Source organism: Aspergillus foveolatus (assembly GCF_047715535.1).
Source record: "Aspergillus foveolatus strain CBS 279.81 unplaced genomic scaffold BDW70scaffold_10, whole genome shotgun sequence".
NCBI classification, from domain to species: Eukaryota; Fungi; Ascomycota; class Eurotiomycetes; order Eurotiales; family Aspergillaceae; genus Aspergillus; species Aspergillus foveolatus.
Genome location: NW_027396074.1, coordinates 236,839 through 262,327, shown reverse-complemented (window position 1 = coordinate 262,327; position 25,489 = coordinate 236,839). Strand labels below are relative to the sequence as shown.

At 51.4% G+C, this 25,489-nt stretch overlaps 7 protein-coding genes across 7 annotated transcripts; 5 read left to right on the top strand and 2 right to left on the bottom strand.

The window, feature by feature from the left end:
- Positions 1-27: 27 nt before the first annotated feature.
- On the bottom strand, positions 28-1,163 carry BDW70DRAFT_8051 (mitochondrial 54S ribosomal protein mL59). Its single transcript, XM_073744900.1, has 2 exons — positions 417-1,163; positions 28-342 (listed from the first exon to the last, which is right to left on the bottom strand). Exons 1-2 carry the CDS (start codon positions 987-989, stop codon positions 301-303), a joined length of 615 nt encoding a protein of 204 aa, XP_073598449.1. The 5' UTR covers positions 990-1,163; the 3' UTR covers positions 28-300.
- Positions 1,164-1,361: 198 nt separating this feature from the next.
- On the top strand, positions 1,362-7,061 carry BDW70DRAFT_165727 (uncharacterized protein; the record flags this gene model as incomplete). Its single annotated transcript, XM_073741814.1, has 7 exons — positions 1,362-1,430; positions 1,486-1,701; positions 1,769-1,872; positions 2,357-3,705; positions 4,253-4,533; positions 4,626-6,556; positions 6,607-7,061. The coding sequence occupies 7 exons, from the start codon at positions 1,362-1,364 to the stop codon at positions 6,755-6,757; spliced, it is 4,101 nt and encodes a 1,366-aa protein (XP_073598448.1). The 3' UTR covers positions 6,758-7,061.
- Positions 7,062-7,085: 24 nt separating this feature from the next.
- On the top strand, positions 7,086-8,448 carry BDW70DRAFT_131247 (uncharacterized protein). The gene is made up of 2 exons (XM_073735953.1): positions 7,086-7,554; positions 7,620-8,448. Exons 1-2 carry the CDS (start codon positions 7,480-7,482, stop codon positions 8,175-8,177), a joined length of 633 nt encoding a protein of 210 aa, XP_073598447.1. The 5' UTR covers positions 7,086-7,479; the 3' UTR covers positions 8,178-8,448.
- A 1,789-nt stretch (positions 8,449-10,237) lies between these two features.
- atg1 (serine/threonine protein kinase ATG1) lies at positions 10,238-13,246 on the top strand. The gene is made up of 2 exons (XM_073744892.1): positions 10,238-12,950; positions 13,003-13,246. Exons 1-2 carry the CDS (start codon positions 10,508-10,510, stop codon positions 13,167-13,169), a joined length of 2,610 nt encoding a protein of 869 aa, XP_073598446.1. The 5' UTR covers positions 10,238-10,507; the 3' UTR covers positions 13,170-13,246.
- Positions 13,247-13,656: 410 nt separating this feature from the next.
- On the top strand, positions 13,657-16,097 carry BDW70DRAFT_131240 (high affinity methionine permease). Its single transcript, XM_073735952.1, has 5 exons — positions 13,657-14,217; positions 14,270-14,501; positions 14,555-15,005; positions 15,054-15,481; positions 15,535-16,097. The coding sequence occupies exons 1-5, from the start codon at positions 14,118-14,120 to the stop codon at positions 15,944-15,946; spliced, it is 1,623 nt and encodes a 540-aa protein (XP_073598445.1). The 5' UTR covers positions 13,657-14,117; the 3' UTR covers positions 15,947-16,097.
- Positions 16,098-17,635: 1,538 nt separating this feature from the next.
- On the bottom strand, positions 17,636-19,896 carry BDW70DRAFT_148420 (heme peroxidase; the record flags this gene model as incomplete). The annotated part of the gene is made up of 3 exons (XM_073738864.1): positions 17,636-18,206; positions 18,757-19,496; positions 19,555-19,896. The coding sequence occupies 3 exons, from the start codon at positions 19,894-19,896 to the stop codon at positions 17,636-17,638; spliced, it is 1,653 nt and encodes a 550-aa protein (XP_073598444.1).
- Positions 19,897-22,271: 2,375 nt separating this feature from the next.
- On the top strand, positions 22,272-24,803 carry BDW70DRAFT_131236 (putative GTPase activating protein for Arf). The gene is made up of 4 exons (XM_073735951.1): positions 22,272-22,650; positions 22,712-22,728; positions 22,793-22,903; positions 22,964-24,803. Exons 1-4 carry the CDS (start codon positions 22,536-22,538, stop codon positions 24,623-24,625), a joined length of 1,905 nt encoding a protein of 634 aa, XP_073598443.1. The 5' UTR covers positions 22,272-22,535; the 3' UTR covers positions 24,626-24,803.
- The last annotated feature ends 686 nt before the right edge of the window (positions 24,804-25,489 follow it).

Below are 25,489 nucleotides of genomic sequence, written 5' to 3'. Positions count from 1 at the left end.
TGCATCTGGCATGAGTTATGAATCTACTAAAGGTCAATATATCCTGTTACCGAGGTATTTAGGTAACAGGCTTTTGTATCGAATTGGATCGGTGTCTTGCACACGAAGATAAACTCAGAACAAATATCTATTGGTACAGTACGCATGAGCAAATGTAGAAAGGAGAATTGCAACCCCCCGGTTCCATACCATCCAAAAGCTTGCCTCATCGAGCTGTACAAGCTAAGGATCAGAGAACAACAACCGTAGATAGTACATATAGCGCGGAAAGCCATCGAAATGGCAGAGATATGAAACACTTCACCTCTTGGGCCACTTCTTCCAACCACGACCATGACCTCTCTGTACGAAAAGAGTAAACCCATTAGCAAGCCACTCAACAGCTCAGAAAAGCAACAAATCAAAGCTGAACTCACCTGCTTCCACAGCCGGATCATCTCCGGCATCTCCATCATCGCCTTCCTCCTATCCTCAAGTCGTCCTTCCATCGTCCTCTCCCACTTGTGACCCTTAACCTTTTGTCCAATACCCGTACCCTTAATCTGCAATCCACGCTCCGCGCGTCTCGTCTCCTTGTACTCGGTACTCTTCTTCCCCGGCGGTAGCAGTGCCTCAACATTATACTTGATAGCCAACTTCACCAGTTCCGCCTGCTGCCGCAGCCCATACCGCGGTCCGATCCATTTCCCCGTGCGAAAGTTCTTGCGAGGTAGGAACGGATTCGGGTAATCGGCGTTCGACCATAAGAGGGCCCGCGAGGGAGAGATGGCGCTCGGGTCAGGGCGTTCGTGGCCCTTGGCGTCTCGGTTAGGAGTATAGGGTGATGGGAGGGACTCCGTCTCGGATGCTGGTGGTAGTGTCGTTGTTGGGTCGGGGGGTGGTGCAGCCGCCGCGGAGTAGTGCTGGGGAGGGTAGCGGGCGAAAAAGTTGCGGAGGCGGGTAGGGAGTTTGGCAATTAGGCCAGAGTTTACTGGCTGCAGGGTCGACATTGTGAAAGCGAAGAGAGTGATTGTATGCCAGTACACGCTTGAGAATGTACGGCGTGTTTGGTGTCATCAATGGCCGGGGAACTGGATTGATATCTTTGGAGTTGAGAAATTGAAATCCGCGCTAAACCGAAATCGGTATCGGCAGAAAAAAAGGGCGGCGAAGCGCGGGCTCAGGTTCGACTCCGTGGCTGGGATCCGAGGTGTTTGTTTCATTTCTCCGTCTGGACAGATCGATTTCTCCTCTATTGATTGTTGTCTAGTTGCTGGACTTTTGTTTCATTGACCTTATTACAATTTCTGTCGGCTTTCAGTTATTCTCGGTCGCAGAGCGTAATTAGTGAACGGTTTCAACTACAGTCTTAAAAGGCCAAAATGGCGGACTACAACTATGGAGGTTCCGAGGAGGAGAACGCGGAGATCAAGAAGCTGGAAGCCGAGTTGGTATGATGCGACAATCACTTATGGTTTCCGGATCTGTATAATGCTGACTTTCTAGCTCGACGACCCGGATAATTTTGAGACCTGGGAGCGGCTCGTTCGCGCTGCCGAGGCCCTCGAGGGAGGCGTCAACCGCAACTCCAACCCGCAAGCGATAACCACAGTGCGCAACGTCTATGACCGGTTCCTGGCCAAGTTCCCGCTGTTGTTCGGATACTGGAAGAAATATGCCGATCTGGAATTCTCCATCACCGGAACCGAGGCTGCGGATATGGTAAGTGCTCATCTTCACCTAGGTATCTCTGGGTTATGGTTCACGCTGGTTGCTGATTTGAACTCAGGTCTACGAACGAGGCGTTGCTAGTATCTCATCTTCCGTTGACTTATGGACCAATTACTGCACCTTCAAGGCCGAGACTTCCCACGACACAGACATTATCCGAGAGTAAGTAGACTTGAGCTGGTTTCCTTTCCTTCCCTGTAACCACTACCAATGCAGCACCGACGTTACCATGACGGGGCGGAATGCGCGTAACGCAAAGCGCAATGACAGCAGCTCCTTCAAGTTGGGTGAGACGTCGCCTTTCCCGGACTCGACTGGAGTTACTTCTCACCCATGGCGTTTTCAGGCTGTTCCCCTTTCCCGTAGACCAAGAACTGTGATTTGAGCTCAAGCACCGTTTTCCTTGCACCGACACCATGGTCCACGAATCCTGTTCGATGGTACTCATTCTGCGCTCGACGCAGAGCAAGGAAAAGAAACCTCTCCAACTGATCCTCGTTGAGTTGTTTGGGCTCGCACGCACTGAAAGAGCTCGATGCTTATGTTTGCTATCCTCGCCATTTTGCTTCCCTTCCCTTCCCTCCTACCTTTCTCTGCTTTACCACGTATGTCGGTTCGGGGATTGACTAACAATCGTGACTTGCAGGCTTTTTGAACGAGGAGCGAACTGTGTCGGTTTAGACTTCCTCTCCCACCCATTCTGGGATAAATATATTGAGTACGAGGAGCGTGTTGAGGGGTACGACAAGATTTTCGCGATTCTAGCCCGTGTCATTGAGATTCCGATGCACCAGTATGCCCGCTACTTTGAGCGCTACAGGCAGCTTGCGCAAACGCGCCCTGTAGCGGAGCTAGCACCCCCCAACGTTATATCGCAATTTCGCGCCGATCTCGACGCCGCAGCCGGAATTGTTGCTCCAGGCGCAAAGGCAGATGCTGAGATTGAGCGTGACTTGCGTCTCCGTTTGGATGGATATCACCTCGAAATATTTTCAAAGACACAGACTGAGACTACTAAACGCTGGACATACGAGTCGGAGATCAAGCGTCCGTATTTCCATGTCACGGAGTTAGATGAAGGCCAATTGGCCAACTGGCGAAAGTATCTCGACTTCGAAGAGGCCGAAGGCTCCTACGCTCGAATTCAATTCTTGTATGAGAGGTGTCTTGTGACATGCGCTCATTATGACGAGTTTTGGCAGCGTTACGCCAGGTGGATGTCTGCTCAGCCCGGGAAAGAGGAGGATGTGCGGAATATCTACCAGCGCGCAAGCTATCTATATGTTCCCATTGCCAACCCGGCAACTCGCCTACAGTATGCTTACTTTGAGGAGATGTGCGGGCGAGTCAGCGTGGCGAAAGAAATCCATGAAGCAATTCTTATCAATATTCCCAACCACGTTGAAACAATTGTCTCCCTGGCCAACATGTGCCGTCGTCACGGCGGTCTTGATGCCGCCATTGAAGTGTACAAGTCCCAACTTGACTCCCCGCAATGTGAAATGAGCACCAAGGCTGCCCTTGTGGCTGAATGGGCTCGGCTATTGTGGAAGATCAAGGGTTCGACCGAGGAGGCTCGCCAAGTCTTCCAGAAGAATCAGCAGTACTACCTGGACAGCCAGGCGTTCTGGCACAGTTATCTCACGTTTGAGCTGGATCAGCCTACAAGCGCTGCGACAGAAAGCGCCCAGTATGAGCGGATAAAGCAAGTTGTTGAAGATATTCGGTCGAAGAGCGCTCTGTCGTCGGATATTGCCAGAAATCTTGTCCAGATCTACATGGTATACCTTCTCGAACGCGGTACGCAGGATGCTGCGAAGGAATACATGACCCTTGACAGAGAAGTCCACGGACCCGCGTCAGTCTCCAAGGCGAAGACTGGAGGCACAGAACCAGTGTCTCAGACCGCACCCCAGGTTCCTCCTCCTGTGACTCCGGCTCCTCCTATTGTTCCTACGCCACAAGCCAACCCGTACAACTACTATCCACAACAAAGTCCTGTCAACGGGGGCTATGGGAATGCCTAGGCATGAAAGCATCACAAACTTGCAAGACGCGTCAGTGTAACCTGTCTATCAACTCCGCGATGCTAGCAGATCGATTTTCAGCTGCAGTCTTGGTTTGCCCTGACCCTGTGTAAAACACAACCGTTCCCCTAATGTTTCCCCTACGTTTCTTTTTTTTTTTTGAACTATTTACCACCTCCCAGCGATAACATGTCTGAGCTAAGGGGCGGGCCTTCCCTACCTCGCCGTCACTCAGAAACGAGACCACGTGATTTGGATTGGGTGGACTTCATTGGTTTGGACACTACCTCCCTTGTATTCCTATGACTAAGTAGCAGGCTCATTATCTATCTCGGCGGTGCGAACGAATTTCAAATTTGAGCTGGTTTGTAGAAATCTAATGATCACGTGATATGCGCATCTGGTTTTCTTTGCCACCCGTATAAAATCGAGCCCATCTGCGGTCTTCTACTCCGAGCAAGCTTAGATTCGTTTAACAGCAGACGTTGCACTTTCTCTGACAGTGCACCGTATAGATAAGAACGGCTACATGGAATCACCGTCGATCCTGCCTCCTCCACCCCCTCCTGAGGATGCCAGCGCACCCCCGCCCCCCCCAGAAGAGTCCGCTGCTCCTCCGCCGCCGCCAGACGTATCCGCGCCTCCACCTCCGCCCGAAGATGTTCCACCACCTCCTCCTGAACCGGAAGTAAAGAAAAAGAAGGTGGGATGGGGCACGAAGCGTCCGGCTACGACGCCGTTGAGTGTAGAGGAGTTAGTTCGGAAGAAAAGAGAGGCTGATGCAGCAGCGGCTCGGGTACGTCCTTACACTATTGACCGTACTGGTTCTTGGCTAAGTTGCTGCCTTAAGAGTGATCTGATGGCTAACATTTCATTTGTGACTTTTAGCCAAAATTTATGTCCAAGGCGGAACGAGAACGATTGGCACTGGAAAAGCGCGCGAAGGAGGTCGACGCTCAGCGACGGAGGACGAATGGAACCCCTAATGGGGTAGATGGGATGGATTTAGACACGCCGTCTACGGGCTTCCATACGCCGAATGGTGATTCTCGTTCTATTCCTACAGGTCCTCGTGCTATGAGGAACGGTGACGGCCCGACTCCTACTGGGCCAGCAGCTATGCGTTCAAGGAATGACTCGGGTACAACCAAATCAGATAAGAAAGTTGATAAAAGGTTCAATGAAGAGGACGAGGCCGCAGCGCAAGCGGCCCTCATCAAGCAACGATATATGGGTGCGGACCAGACTTCGAACTTTTCGGCGAAGAAGAAGCGGAAGCGAACGACGGACCGGAAGTTCAACTTCGAGTGGAACGCTGAGGAGGACACTAGCGGCGACTATAATCCGCTGTATCAGCACCGACATGAGGCCAATTTCTTCGGACGCGGGCGTCTGGCGGGCTTCGGTGACGACGTGGCCGATTCAGTGGCAAAGAAGTATGCTAAAGCCCTGGAGGACCGGGATCGCGAAGCGGGAAGTATTCGGGCGAGGGAGATCTTGGAGATGGAGCGGAGGCGACGAGAGGAGAGTACGCGGAACCAGTTGGATAAGCATTGGAGCGAGAAGAAGCTGGAGCACATGCGCGAGCGAGACTGGCGTATCTTCAAGGAAGACTTCAATATCGCGACCAAGGGTGGAAGCGTACCAAACCCGATGAGATCATGGGATGAGTCTGGCCTACCGAAGCGGCTTTTGGAGCTTGTTGACCGAGTCGGGTACAAAGAGCCAACTCCGATTCAGCGAGCTGCGATCCCTATCGCGATGCAGTCGCGCGACCTTATCGGTGTTGCCGTGACTGGTTCCGGTAAGACTGCAGCGTTTCTTCTCCCTCTGCTATGCTATATTGCAGAGTTGCCGCGGATAGATGAGTTTGAGTGGCGCAAGAACGACGGACCGTACGCAATTGTTCTTGCGCCGACCCGTGAATTGGCCCAGCAAATTGAGATTGAAGCCAAGAAGTTCACGGAGCCGCTTGGGTTTAATGTTGTCAGTATCGTTGGTGGTCACTCGTTTGAGGAGCAGGCATACAGTTTGCGGAACGGTGCTGAGATCATTATTGCTACACCTGGTCGTCTAGTCGACTGCATCGAGCGCCGCATGTTGGTACTTAGCCAGTGCTGCTATGTTATTATGGATGAAGCCGATCGTATGATCGACCTTGGTTTTGAGGAGCCGGTTAATAAGATCCTCGACGCGCTTCCGGTCACCAATGAGAAGCCCGACACTGAGGAAGCAGAGGATTCATCGGCCATGAGCCGGCACCTCGGCTCAAAGGACCGCTACCGCCAGACCATGATGTACACAGCCACCATGCCCACTGCGGTAGAGCGCATTGCTCGAAAGTACCTCCGGCGACCAGCGATTGTCACCATCGGAAGCGCCGGTGAAGCTGTGGACACTGTCGAACAGCGCGTCGAGATGATCGCCGGCGAAGACAAGCGCAAGAAACGCCTCGGCGAGATCTTATCGTCTGGTGACTTCCGTCCACCGATCATTGTCTTCGTCAACATCAAGCGCAACTGCGATGCAATTGCGCGCGAGATCAAACAATGGGGCTTCTCTTCCGTTACACTGCACGGAAGCAAAACACAGGAGCAGCGTGAGGCCGCCCTGGCTTCTGTCCGAAATGGCTCGACGGACGTCCTGGTCGCTACGGATCTGGCTGGACGTGGTATCGATGTGCCAGACGTCAGTCTCGTTATCAACTTCAACATGGCTACCTCGATTGAGAGCTACACCCACCGTATCGGTCGTACTGGTCGTGCTGGGAAGAGTGGTGTGGCTATCACATTCTTGGGTAATGAGGATGCCGACGTCATGTACGTTTCTTCCTTCGTTGCTTACTATATGACTATGCTAACCATCACAGGTACGATCTTAAGCAAATGCTTATCAAGTCGCCCATTTCCCGAGTGCCGGAGGAATTGCGCAAGCACGAGGCCGCTCAATCGAAGCCCACGCGCGGAGCGGGAAAGAAGATCGAGGAGGCTTCTGGTTTCGCTGGTAAAGGGGGTTGGTAAAGATGCTATCCATAGTATTCATAATTTTCAGTTATGCACCTCATGGCCCATGCGGGCGTTGGGAACTTAGGAGATAGTCTAGCGTTGGGCTGTACTATAGATTGTTCAGACTTAGGGCTGGCCAAATCAAACAAGGATCACGGCAGTGAAACCCATCGATAACATTGCTGTCCCACAAACCGGCCAGAAGGCTAATTACTGACAGATAGTAATCCGGCTAATTAGAGCGAACCGTCTGGAAGCGTGCCATCCATGTTGCGCCATGTTACTGTTGATTATTTGTTTCCCAGCCACCCCCGCAGCGATTCTCACTCGCCCAGCCCCCTCGCTTCAGCCCGCCCATAACCTCATCCTGCAGGCGTCTCCATCATTTTTATTTATCCAGCAGCGCAATCACTACGTCTCCAGACCTGGACCTGAATCTCTCGTGCATCTGCGCGTGCTGGGCTGGCTTGGTGACCGAATCGAAGCTGTCGCATCGACTTATTGTCCGCAGGTCGATTTACAACGCCTTGCTCCCCTGCCTTGAGGTGTCTAGGTACCTTGCATTGAGGTCTTGCATTTGCGACGATCCTTCATTCTCGTATTCTCCTTGGACTGAAATCTATCATATCCGTGCGATGCGATCACACTTCCACGCTTGACCCTTGTCCCGTCCGCCGTCCTCAAATACCACCAGCCCTACACTATAGTCAAAGACAAGGCAACAGTCAACCGCCAACATGATCGGAAGCATTTTCTTCATCTTCAACCGCTTGACGGAGATAGTTTTCCTCATCCCCATAATTGGGATGATGGTGCGCCTCCTTCCCTTCTAGCCAACTAACTAGACATCCATACTAACAAGTCCCGCGCAATTCAGGCCTATTTCGTTGACGGCTACCTAAAAGCCAATATGATCACACCCCCCTACATCCTCGTCCTCTTCATCGTCTCTGTGATTGCAGTCTTCTGGTGCATCGACACTCTTATCCGGCATTCAACCACAAAACGCTCCGCCGCGTTCGTTTCCTTCGTCGACCTTCTCTTCTTCGGCGCCTTCATAGCCGGTGTATACCAACTCCGCTTTATTGCCGACGCCGACTGCGGTGACTGGGACGGCGGCAGTGTTTGGGTCTCCCTGGGCCCCTTTGGCGCATTCGGGCGCCAGTCTGGCAACCACCTAGCAGATGACCTGAACAAGACGTGTCGGATGCTGAAGACCTGCTTTGCGATTGGCATTATGGAGGTGCTCTTCTTCTTCTGGACGGCGATCATTGCGCTCTGGCTTTATAGGCGTAACAGTGATCGCCCAGTTGTTGTCAAGGAGACAACGACAGTCAGGAGGAGAAGCCATAGTCATGGCAGTCGTAGGGGGCACGGAAGTAGCCACTCGAGAAGGCACAGTAGCTCCAGTCGCAGGCCGCATTATGTGGTTTAGTGAGAGTACGGCGCTCCGTCTCCCTTGGCAGTTTTTTTTGGGACTGAGTGCAGTGATGGTTGCCTTCACCTGCCCCATTCCTTTTTTTATTGTCGAATTTTATGACTGTTTGATGCTGACACTTATGTTTATGAGATATGGATGCAATGTTACGATATGCGACGATTTGCTATGCTGGTTTACTAATGTTATGAAGATAAATGACAGCCGGTATGGCTACATGATACAATCTCTAATTCGTTCAATAGAAAGACGGAAAGTTTTTACTACATTTCATTAATTCGGTTAATAAACCGCCTGCGCATGGCTTATGGACCATGGTGCCACCTGAATTGGCCTTCTCAGATAGGAAGGTATCCAGAATCCCCAGGCCCCGGCCGTCACAGAGAATGTGGCTTACTGTGCAAGTACCGTGATCGAGGTTCCCTTTTGACTGACTCTGGCATATGCAAGGACCAGGTGATTACTATTTATATTCCAACTTCGAGTCTATTAGAGACAGTAGCAAAAGCACGAGGACCCGGGTGACTGTTTCCAAGACCAGAGCACTCCTTGTGCTAACTCTGCCTTATCCCTTACGGAGTACTTGCTATAGAGTACATAGATGGAAGAAGTCGGCTACGCTTGCCGATCGCCCCAGTAGTGTACCATCGTGCGTGCAGTGGAGGTCAAAGCACCCAATCTATGAGTCCTGACTTGCTCGTCGACCTGAGAACGGAGCATGAGCCCACTAGCTTATCAATTTAGAGCAACGGCCACTGACAAGCCGAAGCCAGGACTGCGCAATCGCATCTTGGGTTGAAGCCGTGAAAAGTGAAGTGGCAAGCGCACTTGTTTAGGTGAGTCATTGAGGGGGTGGTCACCCGCACTTCCATTAATGATTGGCAGACATCAGACGCTGGAAATTGAGTCCGCAGCAGCGTCCATAATGAGGAGTCCTAAGAGGCCATTAGTCAATGATGGATTGACTTTGACTGGAATGCAATTACGATTTGCGAGCGACAACGGTACGATTGCGGAGTCGGCAACCAGAAGCAGCCATCAGGTGATCATGGTATCGTGGACTGTACGGAGGACGGTGGATCGTCATGTCAAGCTGACGACTCTTATCTAATCTATAACGTGATGGGGTCTGCCTCAGGCTGAAATATGCTCTCATTGATTGCTTCAAGGACTCATTTGCCGCTCATCTCTTATATTCGAGAAATCTCCAGCTTCTTTAGAACACCTCAGAGCTTAGAATTCCGCTCGTTTATTTCTTTAGGCAGGTTTTGCTAGACATTTACGTAGCAATCTGCTGTTTCCCCAGGTTCCTCGACTTGCGCCGCCCTCTAGACCGCCTTTCTGATCATCGCCATTGATTGCGTCTTGCTGCCCGTTATCGCAGGTCACGCTCCTCGCCGCTTCCCCCCAGCGACAACATCGTCAACCTAGTTGCTTGCCCTTCTGCCTCATCCCTCGAGTCTCTTCCATCTGTTCTCTCCGATCTGGTATCATTATACCATTCCCTGTAGCTTTTCGTCTTCATATCTCGTCCTCTCCCTCTGTCAACAGTCGGTTACCTTTATCTTATCAGCTCCGACTCATATTCCTCATCTGCTCGACGACTGATAACCTTCTGCTTTCCGTCACTTTCCTTGGTTTCTCATAACCACCGACGACCTTGGAAGCTCATCTTCTCTTGCAGCTTCCCCCAGTTCCGCTTCACCGCTTCGAAAGACCTGACATCCCCAAATCGTCCTCGAGCTTCGTTCTAGCCCACCCATTATAATCGACTGGCGTGACTTCATTGATCTCGCTCTCGCTCTCTTCGCTCCCGGTCTTCGCTTCCGTCTCTCTGGTTACTTCCTATCATAGTTACCATCGATAGTGAACGCCATTCATCCAAACCCTCTCGTGTCATACCTACCGTACCCTATGGGCCTCTATTCTCCGTCTTTAACGTTGTTGTCTGTGAGGTAGCTGCTGGCTAAGGGTTGTTCTTGGGCTCCTGTCGGAACTTGTTGCCGGGCTCTGCCTGCCATAATCATGGCTTCGACACCATCAAAGAGCTCCAGGAGCTCGAAGGAGGCTTATAGTGAAGTGGCGATTGGGCCGTACACGAGACTGGATCATATTGGAAAGGGTAGCTTTGCCACTGTATACCGCGGTGTTCAGACGGTGAGTGTCGATGTTGGTATCCTTCTCTTTGCATGATGACTTGAACTTGCTTCCGACAGAGAAACTGGTCGGTGTTAACGTGTGTGTTATCCTAGAAATCACGAACGTTTGTCGCTATAAAGTCGGTAAATCTGGGAAAGCTCAACAGAAAGCTCAAAGACAACCTAGCGATGGAGATTGATATCCTCAAATACCTTCTCCACCCGCACATCGTCGCACTTCTCGACTGTCTTGAAACGAATTCACACATTCATTTGGTGATGGAATACTGTGCTTTAGGCGATTTGTCACAGTTCATCAAACGAAGGGACAGCCTCAAAGACCATAGCTATACCCGGCATATGATATCAAAGTATCCGAACGTCTCTGGTGGAGCCTTAAACGAGGTGATCGTCCGTCATTTCCTGAAGCAGCTGGCAAGCGCCCTCAGGTTCCTTCGTGATAAGAACCTCATTCACCGCGATATCAAGCCCCAAAATCTTTTGCTCTGCCCTGCACCAAAACCCGCGCCAACGCAGTCAGAAGCCGAGCCACAGATAGTCCCGCTCAAAGGCAGTGAAACGTCATTTACGCCGGCGGTGGGCTTAGGAACGCTGCCATTGCTCAAGTTAGCTGATTTCGGTTTCGCTCGATCCCTCCCTGCCACGTCTCTCGCGGAGACATTATGTGGTTCTCCTTTGTATATGGCCCCTGAGATTCTACGGTACGAGAAGTATGATGCCAAGGCGGACTTATGGTCCGTTGGCACTGTGCTATACGAAATGGTCGTGGGGAAACCGCCATTTAGGGCAACAAATCATGTTGAATTGCTTCGAAAGATCGAGACTGCAAGAGACCGAATCAAGTTTCCAGAAGAGAATCCTGCCTCAGATGATATCAAGGCACTGGTCCGTGGTCTTTTAAAATTCAATCCGGTGGTGCGGATGACATTTGCAGAATTTTTTGAGAATGACATTATTACGGGTCCTATACCTGGCCTAGCAGCTGAAGATGTACCTGTTCCCGATCGCCCACCGTCACCAGAGGTCATTCCTACCGAATCTGCAGAGCCTCAATCTGGTTCTGACGCTATGTATCCCCGGAATAATGACGCTGAACCAAGCGAAGACCGTTATCCGCCGCCCCATCGATATGTACCTCACAATGACAGGCCGCAAACACCCACAAGCTCTTCACCTATGCGAAGGACCAGGAGTGGCGACAGACCTTCCTCCGCGAAGCAGATACCTCCAGCTGCTGCACCGCCGCGGCCGGAGGCAGTTTCCCATGCCACAGCACCAGGACGTCAGGAGCTTATAGGTCGCCATTTTTCAGAACAAAAGGCCCCTGGTACCCCGCCGGTGTACAAAAACGTAGACAAGATAAAGGAGGAACGTGAACTAGCTGCACAAGAAGTCGCGTTCGAGCGAGACTACGTTGTTGTGGAGAAGCGCGCAGTCGAAGTTAATGCTTTTGCAGATCAATTGGCATATGACCCAAGGTTCCACGGTAAACAAACTGGTGCTCTTCCTCGAAGGCAAACAACGCCGGCTGTTCCGACGACGCAGGCATCATCGCAAAATTCTCCAAGAAAAGCAGTCCAAGTAGTATCAGGTCGGTCTCGAGCGGACTCGGCCCACAACCGGCATGTCTCCTACGAGCGGCGCTATGGCCAAAGCCCTACATCTGCTACGTCAGCAATTTCCAAGGCTCTCAACATGGCAAGTGGGCGATTATTCGGCGTGGGATTCTCTCCGCCATTGAACATCGCCAAAGGGGGGCGATCGCCTCCTTTGGCTTACAATCCGTTCCCTGCCTATCCAACGGGCCATGCCGGTTTATTGACCATGGGAGATGGTGCTAGATCCCAAGCGAGCCCGGACGAGGATACACGTACTGTCAAAGAACTCGAAGAGTGCGCCACCCGCAGCGACGTTGTATATGGTTTCGCCGAGGTGAAATACAAACAGCTTATACCGCTAGCACCGTCCGCTCAAAGCTATAATAGTCCGAACGCACCTGGCATTAATTTCGAGGAAGGCGAACTTACACCTGACGCCGCCGTGACCCTCTCGGAAGAGGCCTTGGTACTCTACGTCAAGGCATTGTCTCTACTTGCCAAGTCGATGGACATTGCGGGCGCCTGGTGGATGCGCAAAAATCGAGCCGAAGCCCTGGGTGAATCTGGTTTTAGTCGACTAGAACCCGTCTCGATTCGGATCAATAAGGTCGTGCAATGGGTCCGCAGTCGATTCAACGAAGTACTCGAGAAGGCTGAGTTTGTTCGGCTCAAATTGCTTGAAGCGCAGAGACGACTGCCGACAGATCATCCATCGCACCCCAACAACCTCTCGCTCGAGTCGGCCGGTTCAGGCACCTCGGTGGACGTCATGGTGAGCCCTGGTGTGACAGCTGAGAAGCTGATGTACGATCGCGCGTTGGAGATGAGCCGGGCAGCGGCGATCAATGAGCTCACGAGTGAAGATCTTCCTGGCTGTGAGATTGCTTACGTGACTGCCATTAGAATGCTGGAGGCCGTTTTGGAGGTAGACGAAGTGCAGCCTTTAGGGAAGGGCACTGACAAGGTTACACTGGACGGCGTGCAGGGCGAGGAGCGCGAAGTCTTGTTGAAGCGTAAGTTTGCGGACTTTGATGTTGGCAAGACGTCAATCTAACTCAGTCTCAGTGGTGTCTAAGATACGCATGCGGTTGGCAACTTTGCGACAGAAGCTGGCTGTCTTGGCCAAGCGACAAACTCCGCCGTCGAGCGGAAAAATGATCCCCTCGAATCTAGCACATGCCACGCCTGCCACGCCTACCACGCCTGCCACGGGGATGGCTACTCCTCGATGAACGATGCATGCTGCATTGGTTCTTACTGTTTCCTTATTCATCATTGATTAATCCGGAGTTCATTTATACAGGGCTAACCCCCGGCTGGATTTACGGGGTTTTCATACAAGATTTGCGCTTGAGACATGATATTGGTTTATTCTTCTGGATTATCTACAATGGCGTTCCACTGGAAGGAGACAGATTGCCACTATTTAACGCGAAGATTGGAGCCATGTTTTGGTCGGAGTTGTTGGGTTGTATATACGGGTATATCACACTGGGAGCGAATGTCATTATTACATGGCCTTGACCTGACTCTTGAATTCCGCATAATGACTTTTATTGCATGATAGCATCGTAGAGTTACATCCAGATATGACAGCAGAAAGCCGCAAATTGCGTGATCGGTTTTTGTGTGTCATCGCGACTCAGGCTCGAGCTCAAGTGGTTCCGGTGGAGCTCCCAAACAGTTTTTTTTCCTCGCCGCTTCCACTTACCATCGCCGCCGCCATCACCAACCGGCCCTGAGCAGGCTGAGATGACGGCCCAGGCACGGCGGGCCTTCGCGGCCTTCTCGATTCCTTCTAGAGTTTCGGATCTTTCCTTCTTTCTGTTTCGCCCCCGGCCGATTTTTCTTTTAGGCTGTCATCGCGTGCTGACAGATCGGCTTCCCACGGCATCTCCAGTCTCGACCATGCTCTCTTCATCTTGATTCACACCTCTCACCTTCGTTCTGCCTGACGCCTAGCTTTTCGCTTTTGGTCGCGGCGTCGCCGAGACCACTATCTTCCCTTCTATACGACCTCAGGGTCCTAGCGTGAGCGTGATTCGATTGCATCAAACTTGACCTCAGCACATCATCACCGTCGGCTCATATATCACCACACGTCCACGCCCACACTTGCGCCTGCTTTGTGAATCAGCCTTCACTGTCTTTCACTCGCACAGAAGCTGAGTGTGTCAGCAATGGACATCACTTCGGGGCCTGTCCTCAAGAACGAGGTTGCGCCAGACACCAAGCCCCTTGAAGACGGCCCGCGCCGCGCAGATGGCGTTACCCAGCTATGTATGTGACCCTCCGGTATGCAGGTGGCTTGCCTTTGTTCTGACAAGTATAGACGAAGGAAACATTTTCGAGGCGACGCCCGAAGACCGTCGCCAGATCGGTGTCGTCAGTGCATCGTTCCTGATCTTCAATCGCGTCATTGGAACTGGTATCTTCGCTACCCCGAGTACGATCTTGTCGTTGTCCGGGAGTGTCGGGCTCTCGCTGTTCATGTGGGTTGCTGGCACTTTGATCGCCGTCGCCGGTACTGCGGTCTACCTGGAATGGGGTACTGCCATTCCTAAGTATGTTTGTTCTATACAGTGTTCAAAGTTAGGGCTTGTACTAACCAGACTAGGAACGGAGGTGAGAAGAACTATCTCGAATATGTCTACAAGAAACCCAAATTCTTGGCCACGGCCATGTTTGCTGCCTACGCCGTTCTGCTCGGATGGGCTGCCAGTAATAGCGTCGTCTTCGGACAGTATATCCTCAACGCCGCCGAGGTGGAAGTCGACCGATGGAACCAGCGAGGCATTGGCCTTGCCTGTATCACTGCTGCGTTCCTGATTCACGGCTTCGCGCTGAAGTGGGGTCTCCGTCTTCAGAACCTGCTTGGTATTGTCAAGCTCGTCATTATCATCTTCGTCATTGTCACTGGCTGGGTGGCTTTGGCTGGTCACACAAAGGTTGAGACGCCTCACAATTTCCGAAATACCTTTGAGGGAACTACTGGAAGCGGATATGGTGTTGTCATGGCATTGTACAATGTCATTTGGTCGTTTATCGGCTACTCGAATGCCAACTACGTATGGTCCTATCCTACTCTCGACTATTGCTCAAGCTAACCTCGCCAGGCTCTGAGCGAAACCAAGAACCCCGAGCGTACATTGAAGATTGCCGCCCCCCTCGCAATTGGGTCTGTCGGTGTCCTTTACATGCTCTGCAACATCGCCTACTTCGCCGCAGTCCCGAAAGACCAATTCCTCGCATCAGGCAACATCGTCGCAGCGACGTTCTTCGGGAATATGTTCGGCTCTCGTGCGGAGCGCGTCATGTCTGTCTTTGTGGCCTTGTCGGCATTTGGAAACGTTCTCTCTGTCATCTTCTCGCAGGGCCGAATCGTACAGGAACTCGGCCGCGAGGGCGTCCTCCCCTTCTCCAAATTTTGGGCCAGCAACAAGCCCTTCAGGTCCCCTGCCGCTGGTCTCTTTGAACACTGGGTCGTCTCTGTGATTATCATGCTTGCTCCGCCTCCAGGAGATGCCTACAACTTCCTCGTAAAGTAAGCCGCCTCCACCCTAACAGCCTAAAAAACCTTATCTAACAATCAAACAGCCTAATCTCCTACCCGCTCGCCATTGTAAACGTCTTCGTCTCCGCCGGTCTAATCTACATCTACCTCACGAAGGAAAAGAACTTCCCGAACTGGGCCCCTGGCATCCGCGCGACCCTCCCCGTAACAATCTTCTTCTGCCTGTCAAACATCTACCTCGTGGTGGCGCCATATATCCCGCCTTCCGCCGGCCAGAGCGTCTACGAAGAGCTCCCTTATTACCTGCACTGCGTTGTTGCGTTGGGAATCTTTGCGCTTGGCGCTATCTATTATCTTGTTTGGGCAGTTGCCATGCCGCGCCTCGGCGGGTACGTCCTTGTTAAAGAGACAGTCATTGATGCCGATGGGTGGAGTAGGAGTGTTTTTACGAAGATGCCTGTTTCAAGGGTGAAGGATGAGGGGTTGCATTTCTAGTCGTTGGTTTCTCTTTTCTCTCTTCCTCAACAGCGAGACGGATGGCTCTCTGTACTGTAGATATTTGCATTTGATTTATTCTCCGCTATGGAGTACGAGTCTAGCACATTTGGCATCCTGCATCACGGAGCAAAGCAAGGGTAATACATTAATTTCATAATTCGATTCGCATGGTCTTATCCCGATATTGTAGCTCGATATGGCATGACGTGCTCTTTGTAGCTGACTTTTCTCTCTACTGCTAACTGAACACTTAGCCAGACAGCCAACAAGCTCGTATCTACAGAGCCCTCGCGAATATCATAACATGAATAGAATCGTCCAAACCCTTACAGCGAAAAAGAGGCACTAATAATGAAGGTACGAGAAAGGGGTTGTCCCAACCATCTATGGAAGCCCACCCAGTAATCAACCCCTCAAAGCTCTTGAAGAGCTTGAAGGATCGTCATAGACTCCTCAAACCGGCTGTTTTGCTCTTGCAAACTTACTCTGTCTAGTGAACTAGCCAGCCTACATGCGTCTGCCGTGTAGATATACTTACGGCATTGCTGTAGAAAGCTGCGTGATGAATGATATGTATGTATGGATTTTGGAAGAGTTTGCGCGGGCGATGGAAAATAGCGGTAGCCGTTCCGCGGTCCGTCACGTGATGCGTTACTTGGATCTAACTACTTTTGGTCTGGGTTCTGAGGGTTTTCTGTAATTTATGCCTCAGGTTTCCATATCAGGTCTCCAGCGCCTGGGTAACTGCCTATGTTGCACTTGGACGGTTAAACAACGATTTGAATCCGTAATCGAGTTCAACTGAACTATCTGACAGCTTATTACGACCTCCGTTAGGAACCTCTTAAGAGCTTAGGAGATCACGGGTGCTATTAGCACTCAGTATGGTTTGTATTTTGACTAGTGACAAAGTGTGTACTGAGATATAGGTACAGGTCTATATATGGTTTGTTAGGTTGGTAAATAAGAAAATATAGAGGCAGCGTATTGATCAACAAGTGCCAGAAGATCCTCTAAATAACCCCGAAACTGAGATCTAGAGCTCGATGACGCTGGCTGGAATCGTATCCGTATGCCATGCGCCAACATTTCCACCTCCATTTCCATCTCCTGGCCGGCGAGAAGAATAGCGATAAGCGCCTAGTCAACCTCATATAGCCAGTATTTCTTCAGGCGGTCAGTGGCTGCAAGGAGAATGGTTTTGACTTCTTCGGAACTTGGACGTGAAGCGGTCATTGACGCCCGATAACATTGATTAACCTCCCAGAGTTGGTTTCGGGTGTGGAGTGTCCAGAGCCAAGGGGACGAAGATTGCGAAGTATTGTCCTCCGGAGGGATGGGGAAACCATGAGGTGAATTGTTGTTATTCGCTTCGTTGTCCCAAGACCATGGTGATAATGGGCAGGATGGTGGATGTGACGGCGACGAGAATGGGCAAAGCCTTATCAACGTCACCGCAAATCTTCTATGATCCAGTTAAAGCCAGACCGGGGGTCAGTCAACCGCGATGATCATGAAAAATATGAGGCAATCGAACTGTCACCCTTCCGCCGCCCCCAAGCCCAAGGCTAATACTTGCGCTTAGGCTGGCGAGTGATCAGGGCAGCGATTCTCAACTCGCAACGACCACTGCTTGGAGGAAAAAGGCAACATTTAGACGATCCTCAATCAAGTACTCTGCCCAACTCAGTCATCCTGCACCGCAAATAAAACCTTTGTGTAGAGGCTACAGCCGCGACAACCAACAACAATCTCGCCCGAGTCCGCCTCCCTCTCCAAATCGCCCTCGGAAAGTGAGAACCCTCGCTCATCACCACACCTGCACGCCCTGTACCACATAGCTTCGTCACCGCTCTCATCACAATCCAGATCTTCCAGATCAACAATCTCCAGCCCTGTGTGAAAGACCGTCCCGTTCCCGTTCTTGTCACCCGCCCCAACCACTCGGCTTCTATCTAATCGGAGTACGCGGTCGTATTCGGCACGCTGAACAGGATCAGAGAGGGTCTTATAAGCGGTTGTGATGGCGTCGATTGTAATCTTTTGGTTTGAAAGTGGTTGCGCGGGGCCGTGGTTGGATGAGGGGAGAATTTCTTTTGCGACAGCGGCGGCTTTGTCCGGGTGGTGTTTTAGCAACGCTTTGTGGTACGCAATTTTCAGCTGCTGTTTTGAGAGGCCGGTGCTTGGGAATGGGAGGTTGAGTATCTCGTAGAATGAGGGGGCCGTTGTGGGTGCAGCTGAAGTTTGTATCATTTTTCTGGCGCTATCGCGTCTAGATGTGAATGCTGGTTATTTCAAGGGCCGTAATCAGAAGAATAATGGATTAGAGTCCTATAGACCGAGCAACTGAATAGAAAAGAAGCCACTTGAACCAGTATGGTGGAAGCGGGAGGTTGTCGCTGCTGGAAAGAAATATTTGCGGGGAGATTTTCGGAATTCGGAATTGGATGGAGGTCGCCGCATCGGCGTCGCAGACAAACAACTGTCATTTACCATGCAAAACGCTTAGGGTAGAGGACTACGGGAATATATTTCTGCTTCAGGTGATCCTCGACCACCGCTGCTATGCGTTTTGGTTAGGTGGTAACGTGAAACTCTTGGTGTATTGCACCTCTACTCGAGAATCTATCCGATAGTGGTACAATCTATAATAGCAAATCAACACAGATAGCCAGAAACATCCAAATATGACAGGTGACAGAAAAAAGTCGGATATCTTGACAAAAAGCAGGGAAGGGAGTATGCGAAAGAACCCCAACTGAACACACTCAAAACAAATAATCCTGTCGCTGAGCATAGCACCTTACTCAAACCTCTTGAAGGCAAATCGATCCTCGGCCTTGCTGTTAAACGGCACACCAAGCTCAAGCAGCTTGACAAAGACCTCAGAGAACTCCTTGAAGAAGGCGTCGCTGTCCTTAGCATACCGCTCAACATGCTTCCTGAACTCCTTGTCCTGGACAAGTGCCAGGTCAGTCGGGAACATCATCAGTGTCTTGGTTGTGTTATCGGTGAACTGCTTGGGGCCGTTCCACTTGCGCGGCTGCCACTTCTCCTCAACTAGCAGGCGGAAGAACTCGTTTGTGAAGACGGTGGGGCTGAAGTTCCAGGGTCCATCGAAGCCAGAGCGGTCCGTGTGAGCACGACCAAGAGCATGTGCACCGATCAAAGCAACCATCTCGCGGTCATCGAAACCCATGCGTCCGAAAATGGCACGGATGTGGTCCTGGTTCTTGGACGCGTCAGGGAGACGGCCGTCAGGTGTGCAGCCAGAAACGTCCTTGTCCTGGCGGCCAGGGCGCCAGGGGATGTCTGGGCCGCCGAGTTCCTGGATCGCACAGGCGCCCGCGAGTGTCCACAAATCGGAGTAGGTGATCCAGGGGAATTTGGCCTTGATGGGCTCGAGGAAGTCACGGGCGTACTTGAGACCGGAGTTGGCGCCGTGGTCAGACTCGGGGGCGAAACGCATCGTCGCGCCGTTGCTGCCACCAGTACCGGTTTCTGCGTCGTAGGTGCCGCTTGCGTGCCAGGCTAGACGGACAAGGACCTAAAGAGTCGGGTCGTTAGTTGGAGAGCAGACACAAGCATGAGACCGAGGAGCTTACAGGTCCATAGCTGCCATCATCGTAGTCGGTCTCATTGGCGAGACGCTCGGCAATGGCATCATACACCTTCTGGTAGTCTTCCTTTGTTGGAGTGAAGACCTTGGTGCTGGCGCCAACATCACCGCCCTGGAGGTAGAAGTATGCACCAGCACCACCTGCGAGAGCAACACCAGCCCACAGGAGGGTGTTGGAGGACTTGCCGGAGCTCGCCTCTGAGGAGTATCCACGGCGAGAAGCAGCGTGGAGGCCTTGAGTAGGAAGAGCAAACCGGGAGCTGCGGACAGCTGGTCTGAAAGAAGAGCGCAAGAAAGCGCGGGATGCGGATCGAGCAGCGGAAGCCATGATGGATGTGGACAAAACCAGGGCAGAAGATAAGAAGGGAAGAAGAGGACAAGTAGGTGGAGATGGAGGAGGAGGAGAGGATAAGAGGGGAGATGATCGGGATGAGCAGGAAGAACAGGGATACAAATAACCCAAGCTTATAAGGACAACCGACCCCAGAAACTTAGAATGCTATCGAACACGGCGCTCAGTGCTCACCAATCAGGGGGTCACATCTAAGGAATCCGGACCCAGACCTTCGAATTGAGTCAGCAGCAGATGCCTTAAGATTGGCTCCAAACAAAGCTCTCCGCATTATTTGTCTTTGCCGATGTGCAGGGCCGCTGCCTGCAGGGGGTGGGCGACAGACTGAAGAGGGCAACATGCGTGGCAATATCAGGCCATAGGCGGTCGATCCATGGTTGTCTACATTGTGGCGGCATTACTCATACAGAGGATCGAAACAATCTCATCAGAATGTGAATTCAGAATGTTTTCCTTGATGATTAATAGGGATGTTCTTCGACTCTGTAGTACCGTTTCTGTACTTTGACGTTGCCGAGGTGTTGGACAGATGGGGCTCTCTCAATTATTACTAACAGCGCTCTTCCCTTTGGTCAGCGGGAAATTCCGAGTCTACTCCGCAGTCGATCTTATTCATCAGACTCGTCTAGCTCTGCTCATCAGAATAGCTGAGCCCATTCACCATAAGCCATCGAACGCCTATCCGCTAGAAGCGCGAAGAGAGGTTGTTGCAGGTGTGTGATGAGCCTAGTTCTACAGGGACAATACTGATACATCCATCGACGATTACAAAAGACTAGAAAATGTACGAGACCCAATGTCATTTGTGCTAACTGAATGTTCGTCGTAAAAATAGTCCTGCTGTTCAACAATGACAAACACCAGGGTGGAGTAGACGCAGTCCTGCTAAAAACTGTTTGGTTTTGATCTTCCACTGAACGAACTTGAAAATAAAGTACGCCTCTATGCCACTGTCAGGCTAGACGCTCACTGTGTGGTTCGAGCTGAGCTCTGCTCACTATAATTGGAAATAAAGTTTTCGACACGGCCGCATCCCATCATCAAGGGTGCGATCCGCGTCAAGGTGCGATTATCGCGAAGTCGTTGTTGACTGAGAAGTTGAGATGGTGGGAAGGGAGAAAGAAAACAGATTCGCCTGTTAGCGTGTGCTCACGTGACTGCTTTCTTCGCTTACCAAGGTCATGTGCTTAGCTAGTCCGTGGGACAGTGCGGTATCACTAGAGCTTGGATCACTTTACCTTACGGGATAGTTATTGACGCCTGATTGTTGAGACATACTCAAATACAATGAAAGCTTCAATCCTGGTCTGGTAGACTGTCTAGATCAATTAGTCGCTCATCTTGATGCTTTGGAGTAAATAATTTTTGGAAACACCTGTCCGTACTTTGACTAGCTGCAGTCAGAATCAGAGGACACCAGGCTCCTGTTGCTACTGCTATGCAGTCTAACATATTATGATTGCATCCAGGTAGCAAAATCGCGTACGTCGAGACAGACAGCTTCACAGTGCCCACTCTAGGTACAGTTATATGGAGCCGCTTGAGGCTGATGTTAATGCCTTAAGGCATATACACGTGATCGACCGGCGGTATAACTTGCCCATCAGAATTCGCACGCGGTCTTTTCCTTTTCTTCTTCACACTTTTCATACCTCAGAACGCATAATCAACCTCCAATTCCTGTAACTGTTTAAGGTTATACCCATAGGATGGTAGGTCATATTGGCGAACGAGATTAAGCTTTGCATGAGCATCTTAAGGCTCCGCTGTCGTGCTGGGTTTCTTCAGAGGCTTCAGTGCTGTGGTGGTTGGAGTCACCTGCTGCTCATACATCTTTTTCAAACTCGAAAATCGTATCGTAATCATTCTGGAACCTTGGAACAGAGCTCGGACTAGCGGATTGTGGTGTGCGTCTGCTACCTGGGTTTACTGAGTACATCAGGTATGGACCTCGCTGAAGTTCGAAGGCATGTCTCCCAGGTCAAACAAGGGGATAGACCAGACGCTCTTTCTGGTTGAGCGAAGAAATAGCACGTATCCACCTTACAAGAATGTGTATAAAGGTTTTGAAGGGCCGAGTGAGATGGAATGAGCGGAGTAGTATGAGCTAAGCTCTTGCGTATATTTATTGGGCCTATATTTGTTCCCCTGAGTGGCCAAAATACATGAGACGGAGGTGTCGGAATGTCTGACTGGACCAAATTCGTTGGGTTTACCATCGCACCTTACCAAGGCACGCAGATGTAGCCTGACAAGACTGACATACGTGGGCTGAGGAATAGATGGAAGAAAGTGTTCATAAACTCAGCTAAAGGCGCACCTTGTGCTCAGTAATAACTTATGAGGGCCATGGCCGGCCGGCGGTTTCCCCACCTCCACACCTTACCTGTTGCTCTCACTTTCTCCTTTTACTGCCACTCTTCCAACTTCTATCATCACTTTCGGATTATCTCCAATAGATTTTATGACAGCACATTCTTTGGTAAATATGTGCTGCTTATCCGCTCGTTGATTCTGTACATTCCCTCATCCCGCCACTATCTGATACCTCTGGCCTGCCCGAGCCACCAGGCCGCGCATCTCCTATCCTTAAATAAAGCTCTCCATAATTCGACATGGTTTCTGGTATCAGTAAACGACAGCAGCTGCGCAATGAGCGTGCTCTACAAGATCTTATCCGGTCGGTTCCCGGCAATGACCGATGTGCCGACTGCTCGGCCATGAATCCAGGTATGATCAATTCTATCGCAGCACATTGTGCCCTGGCTGACCGATTGTTTCGTTTTAACAGGATGGGCCAGTTGGAATGTATGTACTCGATCGCTTCCGAATCCCATCGTCCGAACAAGGCAGCTAATTCGGGCGGATGTAGTTAGGCATATTCCTATGCATGCGATGTGCAGCCCTGCACAGGAAGATGGGGACGCACATTTCGAAGGTCAAATCGTTGAGTATGGACAGCTGGGCCTCTGACCAAGTCGATGTGAGCCATCCGGACCGACCGCGCAGACAGGATCAGACGGCTAACGAGTAGACTCGCTAGAACATGAAATCGCGTGGAAACATTCTCGTGAACAAGATGTATAACCCCAGGAACATTCAACCGCCTGTCCCTACTGATATCGATGAATCCGATGCATGCATGGAGCGGTTCATTCGGCAAAAATACCAAACAAGGACATTGGAAGATGGGAAGCCAAAGCCACCGAGCCGCCAGGACCCTAGCTACACACGATCGCCAGAGGGCTCACCTCCGCCGTTGCCCCCGAAACCTTCCCGGCCGTTTGGGTTCGGTCTTCGGTCTGCCTCGTCTGCTGTGAACCTCAACAGCCATTCCGCTGGCAGCCATGGCCCAGACTCGCCTGTTAGCGATTCGCGTCGTTCGTCATTTGAGTCCAAGCTCGCCAAGTTGAGGGATATGGGATTTACGAATGAGCGCAGGAATACCACCGCCCTTCGGGAGCTGGATGGGAATTTTGACAAGACAGTGGAGACACTCAGGAGGCTGGGAGAAGGAAGGCAAACACCACAGGTTCGGACGCCAGCTGCGTTGGGCGCATCAGTCAATCCTTTCGATCAGTTGGATGCCAAACAACCCGCACAGCCAGCTCAACCGTCGCAGGTCAATGGAACAAGCTATAATCCCTTTGACGTGTCCACTTCGCAACCACAGCCTTTACCCCAACTCCAATCTACCCAGTCTCTCGAGCAATCGTTCCAGAACCTTCAAGTGGCACAGCCTCTGTTTCCGCACTCGACTGGGGGTTATCCAAACAGGCAGAATTCACTCCCAACATACACCCAGCCTCTTGCGTCTCCATTCGCACCAGCGCAAGGCGGCCTTGTCTCGTCTCCACAGCCGCTCGATAGCGGGAACAATCCTTTTTTCCAGACTGGAGGTCCGACACAGCCCAGTCTGAACGCCCCTCCTCCCCAGAATCCTTACTCAACTCAAACAAATCCCTTTTTCAACCAGGCCTCCGCGCCCCAACAGCAAATAACATTCCAGAACCCGAGCCCAGCGGTAACAGCAGCCGGTGGAGCGGCTTTCCCCCCGGCCCTCCAACATGCAAACACTATGCCATCTCTATCCTCACCTTTTGGACAGCCTTCACCCTTCCAGCAGCAGCAGCAGCAGCCGCAGCGCCAGGCCGGATTGCCGACGGCACAACCTGGGCAGAGCCCATTCAACCCGTTCCAATCTGCGACTGCTCCAAACACGCCACTGAACGGTTACAACGCTCAACCTCCGTTCGGGTATCAACAACCAGCCCTGCCGTTTGCTCCGCAGCCCACGGGCCGAGTTGACAAGAACAGCATTCTTGCTCTGTACAACCTGTCTGCACGTCCACCTGCTATTCCGGAACAGCAGGCCGTACAGCCCCAGGCAGCGGCTGGAGGCATACCTACCAGCCAGGGTCCGAACCTTTTGGCGCAACAAACCAATGCTCCTCAGGCTCCTCAGGCACCTGGAACGCAGAATCCTTTTCTGGGCATTTCAGCTGCGCCTGGATCACAAAACTCGATCCAGGCCACTCCTCAGCCGTCTGCATACGGTATGAATGCGAATCCGGTCAATCCGGCTGCTAATAATGTGTTTATACGAACCCACATGAGCCAGCAAAGTGTTGATATTAATGGGTTCCAGAATGGACGGCATAGCCCAGATGCATTTGCTAGTCTCAGCGCCCGACAGGGACGATAAAACCTCTCTACTACTTCTACTCAATATCGTGACCACGTTTTTTGGGCGTGTAGGACTACCAAAACACGATGCATTCTAGCGTTTTCCGCTTTCTGATGATTAAATTGGAGTGTGTCCGGCACAGTATATAGCTCAATTGATATCTAGAAATTGATAATCAACTGCATTCACTGGGATATCTGTCGATCAATGGAAGATGGTTAAGTTGGTCCTGAGTTCCCGATGCCAAGACTCTTGTGAAGTCTTGAGCCTCGCTGATCGGTCCTGAAAAGGTAGGTAATCTGAAACAATGCCTTGGCAGACGCCTTTCCAGATTTCGCCAAGAAGAGCGGGCGAGCGGCCAAGAAACCACTCACCAACCACGCTGAGTATATGAGCACGTGCTCGAATGCTCCTTGTGGTTACTGGGCTAGTTCGGCTAGACACGCCAAGCAGTTGGTCTGGATTGCTGAATTGCTACCCTGCCGAGTCGGCTCGGTTGAAAAGAAAATAGTTACGGCTTAGGGCAGTTTGAGAAATCGAGCCGAGTAAGACTCCTGTAGAGTGTATATGAAGTATGCCAACGATCTTATCCGCCCGTCATCAAAGCCCTTCCTTCCTGGAGTCAGCTATAGCTAGATAACCTTTCTACTTGAGGACTCGGCTGACTTCTTTGCAACCTTGTCTTGGCCAACTCTGCCCCGTGGGCAAGCAATCCCACGGTTTCCACCTCACCAGCCAGTCTAGTATCGCAGCCAAGAACATCAGTCTGGGCGCCAAGATGATTGGAGCAAGTCTACCAATCACTGCTAGAAGTCTGGATGATTCTCCATAAGACGGTGGAGGGGAAAACTCAATCCATTTTGCGGCAGAAAGTGGACAGAA